Raw genomic sequence first — 18,609 nt, 5'->3', positions numbered from 1 at the left:
TCATTTTGTAGTGACAATCCCTACAATGCTAACATCAGCTTGAATAATGCAAACATCATCTACCAATATTTCGTTTTTTAAGTCTTCAAACTTATTTAATGAAATGAGCTTCCGGAAACCCCTGCCTAGAGACAAATCTTCAAAGTGATGCTCCGCTTCACGCACATAAACAGATTAGTGATTATATCATTAATTAATCTAATAATTATATGTTAGTTAATATGTTCACACAAAATACATACCTCTGGAGTTAATGATATCCGACCTAACCACATTTTGGACGCCAATAGAAAATTTAACAAAGACCTTAGTATCCGAGGGAAGATTACACTCATCCAAATGTAAAAAAGCCGAAATGCTATTTCCCTTGCCTTCACCATTCCCCTTAGGATAGAGCTTGATCCACCTAACATGCAAATTAATTTATTTATATCAGAAAAGTATTGAGTATATATATAGTTAGATAGAAGAAAAGTAAGGATATATTAACCATTTAAAATCTCCGCAAGTGAATTTGACAGACTCATAAAAATCAAGGGAGAGACTAGAAAAAGATCTAATTTTCCAAATGTGGGTACGGGTCAAATGATTAGCACCTTCACCCGATAAAGACAACACATTAACCTTGTTGATGGGTTGTTTAATTATGAAAACCTCGGCACCAAACACACATTCATCACCCACCAAGTATCCATTCGAAGAATCATTAAACACTTTCAGTTCAACGAATCTCGTGATACCCCATTCCAGGTTTACAGCAGAAAAGCGCACTGCCGAATAATCTGTAGTGAATTGAGTACTCAAATCAATTTGACAAAGATGATAATGAACCTTATTAATGTAATAAATTTAATTTTTTAAGTATCCTTATTCATAAGGGGTTATGTTATAACTTATACGTACCTGGGACAGTAAAATATTTACCACGAATTTGATCAAACACAAACAAATTGACTAGAGCGGTTACTGTCCAACCGATGGGGAGGGATGAAGTATCCATCAACTCAATATATATGGAAATATGACCCTCCCCATCTTTCATCTTGTTCCCATTAGGATAGATATGCAATCTCCTATACCACAAATAAACAATAAATAATTTGAGTATTATGCAAATATTAATATAGCTTAAATCACTCTTATTTTATATCATATTACATAAATTTAATAAAATAATACTAATCTAGCTCATAAAAAATAAACTAACCATGTGTAGTCTTCAACTTTAAATTTAACCGAATTGTATTTAAATATTGATGGGGATTTGGCGATGCGTGAGAAAGACACAATTTTGAGCGTGTAATGCATTGTCTGAGCATCTCTTCCTGATTTATTGATGAGAAACATAGACAAAAAAATATCAGCAATTTGAAAAAATATATATAAAGTTATGAGATCTAAAGAATTAAAAAAAAGACCTTGTAAGAGTTTGGAGGGAAAATCCTTGAACCTAAGACCCATAGTTTATTAAGTGATCAAGAGTGAACTTAAAACCAAACTCTTTAAGCAATACTAATAAAACAATAGAAATATATTTATGTATATATATATAGGCCAAATTAGAGAGATTTGTTTTAATTAATGGCATAAATGATTTTGTGTGGTTTACAAGGCTATCTCTGATCACTTCTTTTAATATTTTTTCTCAGAGATTTGATGGTGATTGGAGTTGGAGGGGATTACGAGTTTCATCATTTCCGAGTTGTTCATCCAACACGGCGACGGATCATCATTAGTTAAAGATTTGACGTTTTTTTTATAATTTTTTATTTATTTTAAATGATAAAATATTATCTTGGCATTATTTGATTGGGTGGCGTTTATAAACAGCAGCATAGGTGCGTTTGCGTAATAAGCTGATACAGTAATCTTGCGTAATAAACTCACGCAAAAATTATAATCAAAACAATTTTGCGTTTAAAATTATAATCTCAGCGTCTTTTTCTCTCATCATTTTTAAATATTTATTTATTCATTTTCTCTCATTTATTTCATTCATTTATAATTATTTTATTTATTCTCTTTTATATTTAATCTTTTTTTAATTATTTTATTTATTCTTTCATATATTCTATATATTTATAATGTTTTTATATAAAATTATTAAAATAAAAAAAAAACATATATTTAAATATATTATTATTTATAATATGTGTATCTAATATATAAAATAATAAAGCAAAATAAAAAATATAAATATATTATGATTTTTTTATTTATAATTATAATTTTATAAATGAAATCTTAATTAATTATTTAAAAGTATCTATTACAATTGAGATGGATTAAACGTGATTGAAAAGGTTGAAAGATGAAACATATATAATAATAATAAATTATTTTATTTATTTATATCATTTATTATAAAATATATTATTTTTTAATTTAAGTAATTTATTAATATTTAAAATTATATATTAACAAAAAAATTATAAAAATTAATATATTAATATAATTTATTTTTAAATATATATTATTTTTTAATTTAAAATATTTATTAATATTTAAAATTGAATTAATAAATATATATAACAATATATATAATATTAATTAATAAATAATATTATAAATATAAAAAATAAATAAGCTGAGATCATATCAATCGTATTTAAGAATAAGCTGAATCAAACTAGCCCTTATCAATATTTATTATTTTTTTGGCTTGTTTAATAAATGAGTTATTATAATACAACTCAATTTTTATCTCAAAACTCAAATCTAATATGATCTGTCTAATCAATTCATTTTATCATTTAAATACCAAAATTAAATTTAATATTATTTTTTATAATTACCTTAAATAAAAATTAAAACATAATATAAATTTAACTATAATCTACCATATTATTTAATATAACATTTAAATTTTAAATAATTGAAATAAATAAATAATTATACTAAAAAATAAAATTAATATATTGAATAACAAATATTAATTAATTTATAAATATATTAAATATTTATAAAAAAAAATATTTTAACTTTATTTTTATATATAAACTCAGTTTAATAAAATACAAATATTATAATATAATTTAAGAAAAAATTATAAACAACCAATCTAAAATTATAAATAATTCTATCCATTAATATACTAAAATTACCTTCTACATATATATTTTATATTAATAAAAGTTAATATTAATATATATATATATATATATTATAAAATTTATTTTAATAAAAATTAAATTAAAAAATTATTTTATTTAAAAAATTTATATTAATTATATTAATTAAAATAAATTTACAATATAAATAAATTTATAACATACTAAATTATTTAATATAACATTTAAATTTTAATAATAATAATTTATAAAATTAGTATTCATTTAAATGTTTTTTATTATTAATAAAAGTTAATATTAATATATATACATTTTTAATATTTATTTTATTATATTTTAAAATTTAATTTAATATAAATTAAATTATTTTATTTAAAAAAATATTATTAATATAAATATATATAGGAGAGAGATAAGGGTATAATTAGAATAAAAAAATTTAATTTTTTTATCAATTACATCAAACAGAGAGTTATTTGGAAGAATTTTTTTTATCAATAATCAGTGGCGGACTTACAAGGGGGTCTGGGCCTCCCCAACCAGAGTAAAACTTTTAAGATATTATATATATATGTTTATCAAAGGTTTTGGAGCTGAAATGTATAGTAGAGGTCAGGTGATCAAACCATGCCTCTAACATTACTTTAATTATAACCTTATTTTATACCAACTCTTCATTTTATAAAAATTAATAAAAAAAACTAATTTATAATTATAGTATTTTAATTTCAAATATAATTTTATTAAAGTAATTATTATTAATATTTTATTTTATACAAAAAAAAAATATTTTCTAAAATACAAGTAATTATTATTAATATTTTATTTTATACAAATTTTTTTTCTTTCTAAAATACAATATTTATAATAATACATAAATTTTAGTTAATATATAAATAACATTTATTTATATAAGTTAAAATATAAAGAATTATATATAAAATAATGAAGATCATATAATATTATTATTTATTTTAAAACTACATTTATATTATAATTTATTTATATATATATATTTTATTAATTTTAATATAATTAATAATACAAATTACTTATAAATATAAGGGTAAAATAACCATTTATATAAATATAAGGGTAAAATATTATTTTATATTTCTTAATTTTAAATTATTTTAACAAATAAATGTATTTGTTTGATTTTATTTAGGGGTTGTGACACATATTTATTTTTAATCATTTATTTTATGTAGGATATAGAATAATGAAGATGTTCTATAAACGAATTTGTACTTCTACATCACATGACAGCATGAGTCTTCTCAATCAATTAATGAGCCTACTAATGAGTCTAATGTTACTGATCAAATATACATGGTTAAAATATAGCATATTAAAAGATGCATCATTTTGTTTTTGATGTTATCTTTTCAAACCTTTAAATAGAGAAAACGTAGATGATACATTTATAGGAGATGAGTACAAAAATTGGAAAAGAGCATTAGAAAGATTCAATCGTCATATGAGAACTTCAAATAGTTGTCATAATGAAGCTAGAATTCAATTTGAATCATTTTAAGATCAAAGACATAACGTGAGAAACGTTTTACGTACACATGGTCGTGATATATAAATAAATTATCACACATGTTTAACGACAATATTTGATGTAACACGCTTTCTATTGAGGCAAAGATTACCTTTTCGAGGACATGATGAGTCAAGTAGTTCATCAAATAAAGAAAATTTTCTTGAATTGATTGATTGATATAGTCAACTTAATGAAGATATTTGTCTTCTTTTGTACCGACTAATGGACAAGAATAATTTAGTAATTGTGCTTATTAGTATTTTTATTAATTATCGATTAAATTTTTATTAAAAAATTACATTTATTTGATAGCCAAAAATGCTACGTTATTAGGTAGCGATATATATTTATGACCAGAATATCGAGGAAGATTAGAAGATATTTGTTTTAATATCTCGCTCACCTCTTTTCCCTCTTTTCCGAGTCATTCATCCAACATACACATACGGCGGCTGGTCATGGGTTAAAGATTTGATGTTTTTTTTATAATTTTTTGGTTTTTCTTTTTAAATGATAAAAAAAAATATTTTTTATAAATTTTTGGTTTTTCTTTTTAAATGATAAAAAAATATGTTATTAATATTTTATTATTATTTTTTGTGACAGTAGTTAATTTTCATTCAAAAGAAGATCAAATCAAAAGAAAAGTTAAATAAAAACTCCTCATTCTTTTTATGTATCCAATTCTAGATTCTCATGTTATAAAAGAAAATAATAATAACAGAAGAAGAAAAAAATAGACAAAATATCATAGTGAGAAGCTACAAAGGCCTTGTTTGGATTGGATTTTGAAAAAATTTAGAAAGGGAAAAAAGTAATGATTGAGAAAATGATTATTTTTGATAAAAATACTTAAAATAAATTAAAATAAAATAAAAAATAATAATTTAAAATAGAAGGTATTTTAGTATCTTGGTTTGAAATTAGTGATGTGATTGTTGAGAAATGATTGATTGAAAAATTGATTTTAGATAAATTTTTTAATGGGAAGAATGCCAATTTTACACACCAAGTTGTAAGAAGGTGTCAAATTTACTTATTAAGTATCAAAATTTCATTTATATGTATGAACTTGTCAAAAAGTGTCAAATATATTTAAAATAACAGAAATGTTAAACGGTGTTAAAATTTTTGCCCAAATGTGATATCCACATATTTTTTATTTTTTTAAATTGACATTACTTTAATTATTTTTTATTCAAACAAAATATTAAAATTTTTCTTATTTATTTTCTCTTTCTTTACCTTCACAACTTACCATTTTCTTTAAATATTTCTCTTTTCATTTCTTCATCTATGAGTAATTTTATTATTAATAATAATATTTTTTTGATTAATTATAAAAATTGTTCTAAAAAGTAACGAGTTATTAAGACTTCGCCATAGCACTGACAATTTAAGATTCGGCCAACAAAAACTTCACCACAACATTGACAATTTAGGATTCGATCAATGAATGTTTCAACCAATGATGATGATAGTGTAAGATTTAACTGAGAAAGACTTGGATTTGGGGGTTACCTCTGGGAGCTGATAAAGTTTAACAAGGTGAGTATTATGAAAACTAAAATTAAAACAAGTCGGTTAAGGGAGATTTTACCTTGATTCGACATTATCCGCTAATGGCGACAATGATTTAGGGTTCGACTAATGAAGATTTTGGCCACAACGTCTATGATTTAGGAATCGGCCAACAAAAACTTCCACCAACGATGATGACTATTTAAAGTTCAGTTAGGGAGCACTTGGAGGTTAGAAAAAAGGTAAAAATCCAAAAGAACTTGAGTTAATGAAAGAGAGAAAAGTTAGAAAAAATTGGAGAGTTGTGGAGGGATGAGAGAGATAGTAAAAATAAGTTTGGTTTAAATGGAAAAATAATTAAAATAATGTCAATTTAAAAAAATAAAAAAATATGTGGATATTATATGTGGCAAAAATTTTAACACTGTTTAACAATTCTGTTAGTTTAAATATATTTGACACTTTTTGACAAGTTTATACATATAAATAAAATTTTGATACTTAATAAATAAATTTGACACCTTTCTACTAATTGGTGTGTAAAATTGACATTTTCCCCATTTTTTAATAGGTAGGATCGCAAGCATAATTTAAGCGTGGAAATCACAATTTAAGTGTCCTGCGATTGATATACTTAAGTATACTGATTCCACTGTAAACCATCTTATCTAGAAATTTTGAGTCTAAAATAAGTATTTTAAGTGTTTCCAAATGAGAATATAAATATATTTTGTATGGACATGAAATATTCATTTTTGTTTAAAAGAGTTTTTTTTTCTTCATTTAGAATACATTTCAATATGAGAATGTATAAGAATTCCCCTTGAAAAATGAATATAATGAAATAAGATATTGTCACCTTATTAAATAATACATCCATTTTTATAGAGTGGTAATATGATAAGTCTTTTTTTTTTTTTATCATTATCGAACTTAAGAAATTTAGACTCTCAATTTCCACCGAGTCACTTATTTTCTTAGGTAAAAATGACCGGCTACAACTTAAATGGTTATAAGTATGAATCAAAACTGATAAGTTTGATTAGGTAATACTGTTGACAACTAATTAAGCTAGTGGATAATTAAATGAATAAACAATTTATTTGAAAATGAACTCTTGAAATCTTCATTGTAGAGAATATCCATGCCATGTGATCATATGGAATAGTCAATAGTTATATTTTTTCTTTATTTCAATATTACATTGTATAGAATTTATGCAAAAGCAAAGAATAATCAATATTTCAAAGATAATAATGAAAGAAATTTTGTTTTAATTAAAAACATTAAAAGAATAACCAATATTTCATTTTTCAAGTCTTCAAACTCAGTTAATGAAATAAACTTATGGAACCCCACACTTGGAGACAAATAATCAAAGTGATGCTTCCCTGCACACACATACACAAATTAATCATTATATCATTAATTATTTGTTTTTAAGTTTATGTTAATTAATATGTTCACACAAAATACATACCTGTGGATGTGGATTTAATGATAGTTGACTTCACCACATTTCGGACGCCAATAGAAAATTTAACAAAGATATTAGTATCCGAGGGAAGAGTCAAGTTATCCAAACATAGATAAGCCGAAATGTTATTCCCCGCAACTTTACCATTCCCCTTAGGATAGAGCTTCATCCACCTAACATGCAAATTAGTTAATTTATAACAGAAAAGTATTACGTATATATACTTAAATAGAAGAAAGAAAGAATATATTAACCATTTAAAAGCTCCGCAAGTGAATTTGTCAGAATCATATATAGAAATCAAGGGAGAGATTAGAAAAAGATCCAATTTTCCAAATGTGGGTGCAAGTCAAAGAAGGATCATTAGCTCCTCCACCCAATAAAGACAGCACATTCACTTTGTTGATGGGTTGTTTTATTAGAAACACATCGGCACCAAACACACAATCATCACCCACCAAGTATCCATTCGAAGAATCATTAAAGACTTCTAGTTCAACGAAACTCGTGATACCCCATTCCAGTTTTACAGCAGAAAAGCGCACTAGTGAATAATCTGTAGTGAACGAGTACTCAAATCAATTCGACAAAAATGTTAATGAAGCTTGATCAATGTAATAAATTTAGTTTTTTATAAATTAAGTATCCTTTGATCATAACTGGTTAGGTTGTACGTACCTGGGCTGGGACAGTGTAATACTTATCACGAATTTGATCAAACACAAATAAATTGACAAGAGCGGTTACTGTCCAACCGGTGGGGAGGGATGAAGTATCCATCAACTCAATATATATGGAAATATGACCCTCCCCATCTTTCATCTTGTTCCCATTAGGATAGATGTGCAATTTCCTAAACCGCGCAAATAAAACTATGAATAAGTTATACCATATTGCATAAATTACTATTCTTTACATAGTATTGCATAATTTTTTATAAAAAAAATAATAATAATAATCTTGCTGACAAAAATGAAACTAACCATGTGTAGTCTTCAACTTTAAAATTAACCGAAGTGTATTTAAGTATTTGAGAAGGACTCCATCTTGAGCGTGTAATGCATTGGCTCTGCATCTCTTCCTGATTTAATGATGAGAAACAATAACAAAATATATCAGCGACGACAAAAATATCAAAAATGTATAGAAAAAACATATATTAAGTTATGAGATCTAAAGAATTAAAAAAAAAAAAAAAAAAAAAAAGACCTTTTAAGAGTTTGGAGGGGAAATCCTTGAACCTAAGACCCATAGTTTAGTAAGTAAAAAGTGATCTTGCAATATATTATAAAAAAATATATATATATATATATAGGCCAAATTATCGAGGAAGATTATAAGAGAGATTTGTTTAATTAATTAATGGCATATATAAATGATTTTGTGGGGTTTGCAAGGCTATCTGATTTGATGGTGATTGGAGTTGGACTTTCATCATTTCCGAATATTCATCAACACGGCGGTTGATCATCATGAATTAAAGATTTTTTGTTTTTTTTAAATGATAAAATAATATTTTATCAATATTTATTATTTTTTGTTTGTGTCTAAAAGAAGATCAAATCAAAACAAAAGTTAAATAAAAACTACTCATTCTTTTTATGTATTCAATTATAGATTCTCATGTTATAAAAAAAAAAATAAGAAAAGAGAAAAAGAGACAAATATCAGAGTGAGAAGCTTAAAAAATATAATTGAATATTAATTTTTTTTTATTTAATCATTGGTAGGTAATTCAAACATAAATATATGTATAATACTCTAGTTTGTATATTAGGTTACTTGTCTATATCATTATACCATTAAAAAAGGAGTTGAAGCTCAAATATAATACGTCTCACATTTATTTGATGAGATCAAATTAAACTTAAGAGAAATATATATTTTTATAATTATATACATATAATATATATATATACATATAATATATATATATATATATAATAATCAAAAGGCATAATAATGATGAATGATCGTATACATTTTTTTTTATCGTATTTAACATAATTATATATATTGATATATTATTATTTATTTATTTTTAGAAAATATATATATATATATATATATATATATATATATAAATATAGATTGAACTAATCTTTTGCCGGTTAGAAATGAATTTATCCATCCTGTCAAACCAAAGCAATAGGGTCACTTATCCAACCTGACAAAACTATAATTACTCATTATGTATTTTACTTTATATATATATATATATATATATTAATCTTTTAATATTTTTTTTACATTAAATATTATATAATTTAATCATTAGGACAAATTAGATGGACCGCCTTCTAAACCCTAAACCCTAAACCCTAAACAAATCGTCAAATTAGATTACCGCCTAAATAGAAACAAATTGTCCCTTCAACTTTTAAAAATAGTAATTTCATCAACTTTTTATTAAACATAACATTTTAAGCTTAATTTTTTTTTTATATATTATTTTTAATCTTATTATATATATATAATATTAAATATTAAAGATAATATATATATAAAAAATAATATTTTAAATTTTAGCCATATGTTTAATCAAGAAATATGTTTAATTAAGAAGTTTACTAAATGACCATTAATTTATAATTTATATATATATATATATGAAAATAAAATTTATAAATCAAATAAAATTCAAATAAATCAAACTAGTTTAAGAATTTGTTTGATGAATGAGTTATTAAGTTTTTACTCTAATTATTGCATCACATATTTAATCAATATTTTTATTTTTATAAATACTCAAATTATCCTCAATTTAAATATTTTATTTTATATTAATAAAAATTCGCTTTATATATATATATATATATATATATATATATATATATATATATATATATAATATTTATTTACATTTTAATATAAATTAAATTCTAAAATTATTTCATTTTAAATAATTTTATTAATTATCTTAAATAAAAATTAAAATACAATATAAATCTAATTATAATTATAATCTACCCTATTATAAATTTTAAATAATTCAAAAATATATAAATAAATAATTATAAAATAAAATAAAGTTAATATATTTGAATAACAAATAGTAAAATTTATAAATATATCTTATCTAAAATAATATTTATAAAGAAATTTATTTAATCTTTTTTTAATATAAACTAACTCTAAATATCATTCTAAATATATTAATTAATTTAAATTAATATTTTTCCAATTTAATAAAATAAAATAAAAAAATATTATAATATAATTTAAAAAAAATATTGTAATCACGACCATATATAAACACGTCATCAAAACTATATTTTTATTGATATAATACATACCATTCAAATAAAAAATAATGATATAAAATTAATATTAATTCATGTCTAATACAAATTTTACACTTTTTTAGAAAGGTTATATAAATTGTTTTTTTATTACGGATTAAATATTACATGACAATAAAATATACTGGTAGTGCACTCTCATATATTTGAGTTTATTATTTATTGTCACTTATATATTATTCTTCAAAACAAAGTTATGTAACCATGTAATTGTTTAAAATTATATTTATTTTATTACATTATAAAATTTAATTTAATATAAATTAAATTAAGAAATTATTTTATTTAAAAAAATTATATTAATTATAAAAATAAATTTACAATATAAATAAAATTATAACATACTATATTAATATAGGGAAATTTGACGAAATGATCCTAAAGATTGTCTTATTTGCATACGTGGTCATGCATAATTTTAATTACGCTGGTGACAACTTTAATTTTTTTTTTTTTTTTTTTTGACAAAAATAACTCCTTTGCAAATAGAATGTTTTTTTTATATAAATACTCAAATTTTTTCATTTCATTATTTTCTTTCTCTCTTCTCTGCGGAACCCTAAACGAACACATTATACAAATCCTAATTTATGTTCTTATTTTCATTGGGTTCATCTTCAAACACTAAACGAGTAGCATGTTTTATTGCATCATTGTAACTAGTATTTCATATCATTACAAAATCCTGTCAAATAATCGCAGGAAATAGGTTAAATTTTTGTGTTAATCTTAGGGCTATCTTAATTTATATATATAGGCAAAAATATGGATGAAGATTAAGAAATATTGTTTTAATTAATGGTATAAATGATTTTGTGGGTTTTTTCAAGGCTATCTTCATCTTTTTTTCTCAAAGATTTAAAGGAAATTTAAGGAGATTAAAGCTTTCATCATTTCTGAGTAATTCATCCAATTGAGACACGGCTGATCATGTGTTAATTAGAGAGCTTGTTTGATCTTGCCTTTTCTAATTTTAAGTTTTTTTCCAATCATGGTTAAAATTTTATAAATATAAGTAATATGATTAAAACATAGGGTTGATACAAAAATATTTCTCTTAATAGTTAACTTACTCAAATTAAAGAAAATATTTATTATTAAAAAAATAAAAAATGTCTTTTATTTTTATACGCTAAACCAATTTATATGTAATCGATCTTTTGAGTAATTGTAAATGTTATCTTACAACTTTTTATTGCTTTTTATTATTCTATGACAAAAATAATGTCTTTCATTGCCGTGGATTAATAAAACTATGTCACGTTTCAAAAGTGAAAATATTAAAAAAAAAAAATTTATATAATAACCGGAACAATTTAATATTGGCTGCTAAATCAGTAAACGTCACTAAATATAAAATAGGCTGACATAACAACGTAACTTGCGCCGGTGTATTATTTGCTAAGCTTCCAAAATTTCTTACTATTTCCTCCAACGCGTATCAAATCGTCGGTAAAAATTGCTATATTTTGTTTGTATCTCATTGAACGTATGAAGAAGCAAAAAGAATAATTAACATTTAAAAATTAATAATGAAAGAAAGGACGACCAACATACCCTTGATCATTAGGAGATTAATTCATATAAAAAAAATCATTTTGTAGTGACTATCCCTACAATGGTAACATCAGCTTGAATAACGCAAACATCATTAACCAAGATTTCATTTTTTAAGTCTTCAAACTTAGTTAATGAAATGATCGTCTGGAACCCCCAACCTGGATTCAAATTATCAAAGTGAGTCTCCCCTGCACAAATAAACAAATTAATCATAATATCATTAATTATTCCAATAACTTGTTTTAAGTTCATGTTAGTTAATATGTTCACACACAAAATACATACCTATATGGGATTTAATCAGATCTGACTTAACCACATTTTGGATGGCAATCGTATAATTAACAAAGACTTTAGTATCCAAGGGAAGATTAAACTTATCCAAACATAGAAAAGCCGAAATGCTATTCCCCGCACCTTCACCATTCCCCTTAGGATAGAGCTTGATCCACCTAACATGCAAATTAATTAATTAATTTATAACAGAAAAGTATGTGTATAAATAGTTAAATAGAAGAAAGTAAGGATATATTAACCATTTAAAATCTCCGCAAGTGAATTTGTCAGACTCATAAAAATCAAGGGAGAGACTAGAAAAAGATCTAATTTTCCAAATGTGGGTACGGGTCAAATGATTAGCACCTTCACCCGATAAAGACAACACATTAACCTTGTTGATGGGTTGTTTAATTATGAAAACCTCGGCACCAAACACACATTCATCACCCACCAAGTATCCATACAAAGAATCATTAAACACTTTCAGTTCAACGAATCTCGTGATACCCCATTCCAGGTTTACAGCAGAAAAGCGCACTGCCGAATAATCTGTAGTGAATTGAGTACTCAAATCAATTTGACAAAGATGATAATGAACCTTGATTAATGTAATAAATTTAACTTTTTTAAGTATCCTTATTCATAAGGGGTTATGTTATAACTTATACGTACCTGGGACAGTAAAATATTTACCCCGAATTTGATCAAACACAAACAAATTGACAAGAGCGGTTATTGTCCAACCGGTGGGGAGGGATGAAGTATCCATCAACTCAATATATATGGAAATATGACCCTCCCCATCTTTCATCTTGTTCCCATTAGGATAGATATGCAATCTCCTATACCACAAATAAAACAATGAATAGTTTGAGTATTATTCAAATATTAAGTAGCTTAATTCACTCTCGTTTATATAATATTGCATAAATTTTATAAAAATAATAATAATCTAGCTCATAAAAAATAAACTAACCATGTGTAGTCTTCAACTGTAAAATTAACCGAAGTGTATTTAAGTATTGATGGGGATTTAGCAATGCGTGAGAAGGACACCATTTTGAGCGTGTAATGCATCGACTGAGCATCTCTTCCTGATTTAATGATGAGAAATAATAACAAAATATATCAGCAATTTGTAAGAAAACATATATAAAGTTATGAGATCTAAAGAATTCAAGAAAGACCTTGTAAGAGATTGGTAGGGAAATCCTTGAACCTAAGACCCATAGTTTAGTATGTAAAGAGTGAACTTAAACCCCTGCAAGTCTTCAACCAATAATAATAAAACAAATAGCAATAGCAATTTATATATATATAGGCAAAAAGATGGAGGAAGATTAAGAGTTATTGTAATAATAATTATTGACATAAATGATTTTATGGGTTTTTTCAAGGCTATCTCCATTCTCCATCTCATTTCTCAAGATTTAATGGTGATTATGCCTTTTCATCATCCAATTGTGAAACGGCTGATCATGAGTTAGAGCTTGTTTGATCTTGCCTTTTCTAATTTTAAGCTTTTTTTTTTTTTCAATCATGGTTAAAATTTTATAAATATAAGTAATTCGATTAAAACATAGAGTTGATGCTCAAATATTTCTCTTATTATATAGTTAACTTACTCAAAAGAAAGTATTTAATGTTAAAAAAATAGTAAAGGACTTTTATTTTTCGAAAAAAAAAATATATTACACGCTAAACCAATTTATATGTAATCTATATATATATAATGATGCTTAATTTTTAAAGTGTCCGGATTGCCGGGTCGAGAGCTGTGGTTAATTTGGATACTTGGGTCGGATTATGGGTTGACCCGTTTTTAAATTTAAAACGGTTAAAAATAAAATTAAAAATGCTAGAGGTATGTTTCGAACTTGCAACCTATCAAAACAAGTATAACTCTTTAACCAACTAGGCTACAAAGACTTTATATTTTGAATTCAACACCAAATTTGATAAACGCGGGACGTTTTAATATTAATATAAGTTCAACTTTTAACTAACTAATCTATATATATATAATGATGCTTAATTTTTAAAGTGTCCGGATTGCCGGGTCGAGAGCTGTGGTTAATTTGGATACTTGGGTCGGATTGTGGGTTGACCCGTTTTTAAATTTAAAACGGTTAAAAATAAAATTAAAAATGCTAGAGGTATGTTTCGAACTTGCAACCTATCAAAACAAGTATAACTCTTTAACCAACTAGGCTACAAAGACTTTATATCATAAATTTAACACCAAATTTGATAAACGCGGGACGTTTTAATATTAATATAAGTTCAACTTTTTAACTAACTAATCTATATATATATAATGATGCTTAATTTTTAAAGTGTCCGGATTGCCGGGTCGAGAGTTGTGGTTAATTTGGATACTTGGGTCGGATTGTGGGTTGACCCGTTTTTAAATTTAAAACGGTTAAAAATAAAATTAAAAATGCTAGAGGTATGTTTCGAACTTGCAACCTATCAAAACAAGTATAACTCTTTAACCAACTAGGCTACAAAGACTTTATATTTTAAATTCAACACCAAATTTGATAAACGCGGCACGTTTTAATATTAATATAAGTTTAACTTTTTAACTAACTAATATATAATGATGTTGAATAAATGGATACTTGGGTCGGATTGTGGGTTGACCCACCCATAAATTTAAAACGGTTAAAAATAAAATTAAAAATGTTATCCGTAATTTTTTTCACGGTTTTTTATATTATTACTCGTGCAAATGCACGGGCTAAATGCTAGTTTATTATTAGTGTCCTTTGTTTTTTAAATCAAATTTTAGATATAGTAGTATTATTTAGCAATTATTTTTTTACAAATAAATAAAATAGGTCGAAATAACCAAACAACCGACCAACTTTCTCAAATTGATTTCAACAGTTTGATAGTTCATTCCGATGTACATACTTAACTAACCGCTAATTTGACTATATAAATATTTAGTATATACCTTCATTGTGTCTCATTGTGATGAGTATGAGATCATATGTTTGTTTGTAGGAAGAAAATGTTCAAAACCTGTTCATGGGTATTATTGAAGGTCATCCAAAATTTAAAGTTGTAATTGGGTACAAATATCGCACTCTTACATTGGTTATTAACAAAAAGAAAAACGTTTGTATGGTTGTGTTTTTCGCGGGATTCAAACAAAAAATCTTAGAAAATAACTGGATAATGAATTAAAAACATTGGATAACAATCAACAGATTTTAAATAAAAGTTATCACAAACATCAAAGAAAGAAAAACAACATATAGTATATATATATGCGTTGAGACCTATAGTTCATGTCCTCAAGTCATGGATTTGTTAAATGTATTATAAAAATATTGTTTCGTAGTAACCACGCCTACAATTGTAACCTCAGCTTGAATAACGCAAGCCTCATCCATCGAGAATTTATTTTTCGCGTCTGTAAGTTCAGCGAATGACTTCCTGAATCCCCAATTTAGAGATGAGGCATCAAAGTGTTGATTTATATCTGTATGCATAAACAAATTAATTATTTTCTTTTAGAAATGATCAATAAAACATGTTACAGCAACAAAACATACCTATTTCGGATTTAATGATATCTGGCTTATCAATGTTTCCGAGACGAATAATAAAATTAACAAAGATTTTAGTATCCAATGGAAGAGTCAATTTATCCAAACATAGATAAACCGAAATGCTATTTCCTTTGCCTTCACCAATTCCTTTAGGATAGAGCATGATCCACCTATGTAATTACAATATACAAACATAAAAATTAATTTATAACCTAATGATATATATATATATATAGTTAATTAGAACAAATGTAACAATATCTTAACCATTTAAAATCTCCACAAGAGAATTTGTCCGAGTCATACTTCTCGAGGGAGAGACTAGATAAAGATCTGATTTTCCAAACGTAGGTACGGGTCAAATGATTAGCTCCTTCACCCGATAAAGACAACACATTAACCTTGTTGGTGGGTTGTTTAATTATGAAAACCTCGGCACCAAACACACATTCATCGTCCACCAAATATCCGTTCGAAGAATCATTAAAGACTTCTAGTTCAACGAATCTCGGGATACCCCATTTCAGTTTTAAAGCAGAAAAGCGCACTCCCGAATAATCTGTATGTAATGAATTGATCAATTACTCAAATCAATTCAACAAAGATGTTTAGTTTGTAATCAACTATTTTCGATTTTACCTGGGACAGTATAATATTTATCACGGATTTGATCAAACACAAATAAATTGACAAGAGCTGTTACTCTCCAACCAATGGGAAGGGATGAAGTATCCATTAACTCTATATATATGGAAATATGACCCTCCCCTTCTTTCTTCTTGTTCCCATTAGGATAAATATGCAATCTCCTATAAATTTGAGAATACGTTAACATGAAACTAACTTAAATGACTTTCATTTATATAGTTTTTGATAAACTTTTATATAAAATGAAGTTAACCATGAGTAATCTTCAACTTTAAAATTAACCGAAGTGTATTTAAGTATTGACGGGGATTTAGCGATGCGTGAGAATGACACCATTTTGAGCGTGTAATGCATCGTCTGAGCATCTCTTCCTGATTTAATTATGAGAAACATCAACAAAAAAATATGACAAATTTCAAAAATTAAACATCTATAATGATCAGATCTAGAGAATTAGTTATTAAAGTAGACCTTGTAAGAGTATGGAGGGGAAATCCTTGAATCTGAGACCCATAATTTTAAGTCTTTATGCAATAATATATCATAGATTGACCATCAATTTATATTGTTTATATTAGGGGCATAAGTGAATGGAAAGAAAAGTATCGGCCAAGAATGAGAAATATTCTTTTAATTAGGGGGCATAAATGATGTTTGTTGCTTTTTTTCAAATCTTATTCTCTTTGATTAAACAAATGTTGATTGGATGAAAAGTTTCCTCCAAAGCTTTTGGTTATTCATTCAGTTTATTATTTACACTTTATTAATTAAATACATTTCATAATATTTAACTTATTCAAATTATTCACGTGGGATATGTTTGTTACGTTTAATCGCTTCAACTTATATTTTTTTATTTGTTTCAGATTATTTAGTTTATTTGTTAAATGCTCAAGTATGCGATCGCGATTTATTCACGTTTTTAAACCGAATCAAATTATATTTTGCATAAATATATCTGAAACATATTATCTTTAAGTCTCTACCAATATATAACGATTAATTATATGATATTTAGACGTTTTCTTAACATATAAATTTGTGTACTTTTTTTAAAATTAATTTACATCTGATTCGAACTATAAATTTTATTGTGGAATGTAAAGATGGTAAAGATTGTTAAATACTTAAATTGCATATTATATTTTGTATACTATTGTATTAACAATTAAAATAATTATATTCTTTGATGAACAAATAGTCCTTGTACTTTGAGAAAAGACACAAAATAACTTTTGAATATTTCTTTACTTGTGCTTTACTATATTCGTTTTATTTGAACAAACAAAGCAACAGTTTCTTTTAATTTTTAATAGACCAACTTTATTTTTTAAAAGAAAAATGACCAACTTTGTGGTCTGGCCTATATGATAAATATTTTTGTTTCATTGTCTCATTGATGACTATTTAAAATAAAGAAATTCTATATTTTTTTTATAAAGATTAGGTCTGAAAATACTTTCTTTTTTTTGTTTGTTTAACATAGTTTGTTCGGTTGTATTTTTATTTATAAAAGTTTAATCAAAATCAAACATTATTTCTCCATGTAGTCTTTTTTATTGAAATACATCTCTCAAAACCAACATTGCTCAATATTATTTCAATAATGTGGGTTTATTATAATAAACTCATAACGAAG

General features: G+C 24.9%; 3 protein-coding genes across 3 annotated transcripts; all 3 read right to left on the bottom strand.

Annotated features, from left to right (window-relative positions):
* On the bottom strand, positions 1-8,440 carry LOC124912774. The gene is made up of 8 exons (XM_047453422.1): positions 8,297-8,440; positions 8,006-8,190; positions 7,622-7,791; positions 7,496-7,532; positions 904-1,073; positions 491-782; positions 243-406; positions 1-155 (listed from the first exon to the last, which is right to left on the bottom strand). Exons 1-8 carry the CDS (start codon positions 8,438-8,440, stop codon positions 1-3), a joined length of 1,317 nt encoding a protein of 438 aa, XP_047309378.1.
* Positions 8,441-12,513: 4,073 nt separating this feature from the next.
* On the bottom strand, positions 12,514-13,989 carry LOC124912773. Its single transcript, XM_047453421.1, has 6 exons — positions 13,947-13,989; positions 13,736-13,853; positions 13,432-13,601; positions 13,017-13,308; positions 12,766-12,932; positions 12,514-12,668 (listed from the first exon to the last, which is right to left on the bottom strand). The coding sequence occupies exons 1-6, from the start codon at positions 13,987-13,989 to the stop codon at positions 12,514-12,516; spliced, it is 945 nt and encodes a 314-aa protein (XP_047309377.1).
* Positions 13,990-15,964: 1,975 nt separating this feature from the next.
* Positions 15,965-17,488, bottom strand: LOC124912677. The gene is made up of 6 exons (XM_047453327.1): positions 17,442-17,488; positions 17,224-17,341; positions 16,962-17,131; positions 16,590-16,881; positions 16,326-16,492; positions 15,965-16,252 (listed from the first exon to the last, which is right to left on the bottom strand). The coding sequence occupies exons 1-6, from the start codon at positions 17,482-17,484 to the stop codon at positions 16,065-16,067; spliced, it is 978 nt and encodes a 325-aa protein (XP_047309283.1). The 5' UTR covers positions 17,485-17,488; the 3' UTR covers positions 15,965-16,064.
* Between the last annotated feature and the right edge of the window lie 1,121 nt (positions 17,489-18,609).

Source organism: Impatiens glandulifera, chromosome 8 (genome assembly GCF_907164915.1).
Source record: "Impatiens glandulifera chromosome 8, dImpGla2.1, whole genome shotgun sequence".
NCBI classification, from domain to species: domain Eukaryota; kingdom Viridiplantae; phylum Streptophyta; class Magnoliopsida; order Ericales; family Balsaminaceae; genus Impatiens; species Impatiens glandulifera.
Note: the sequence above shows the minus strand (reverse complement) of the source record. Positions and strands in the feature narration are given on the sequence as shown.

Coding starts and splice junctions, on each gene's coding strand:
- LOC124912773 (XM_047453421.1), bottom strand. CDS start 13,989: ATGGGTCTTAGGTTCAAGGATTTCCCTACCAATCTCTTACAAG. Junction 13,309..13,431: donor TAAATATTTTACTGTCCCAG/GTACGTATAAGT, acceptor AATTCACTACAG/ATTATTCGGCAGTGCGCTTT. Junction 12,669..12,765: donor TCTGATTAAATCCCATATAG/GTATGTATTTTG, acceptor TTATTTGTGCAG/GGGAGACTCACTTTGATAAT.
- LOC124912677 (XM_047453327.1), bottom strand. CDS start 17,484: ATGGGTCTCAGATTCAAGGATTTCCCCTCCATACTCTTACAAG. Junction 17,342..17,441: donor CCCCTCCATACTCTTACAAG/GTCTACTTTAAT, acceptor TAATTAAATCAG/GAAGAGATGCTCAGACGATG. Junction 17,132..17,223: donor AAAGTTGAAGATTACTCATG/GTTAACTTCATT, acceptor TCAAATTTATAG/GAGATTGCATATTTATCCTA.
- LOC124912774 (XM_047453422.1), bottom strand. CDS start 8,440: ATGAAAGATGGGGAGGGTCATATTTCCATATATATTGAGTTGATGGAT. Junction 783..903: donor TAAATATTTTACTGTCCCAG/GTACGTATAAGT, acceptor AATTCACTACAG/ATTATTCGGCAGTGCGCTTT. Junction 407..490: donor ACTTGCGGAGATTTTAAATG/GTTAATATATCC, acceptor TTTGCATGTTAG/GTGGATCAAGCTCTATCCTA.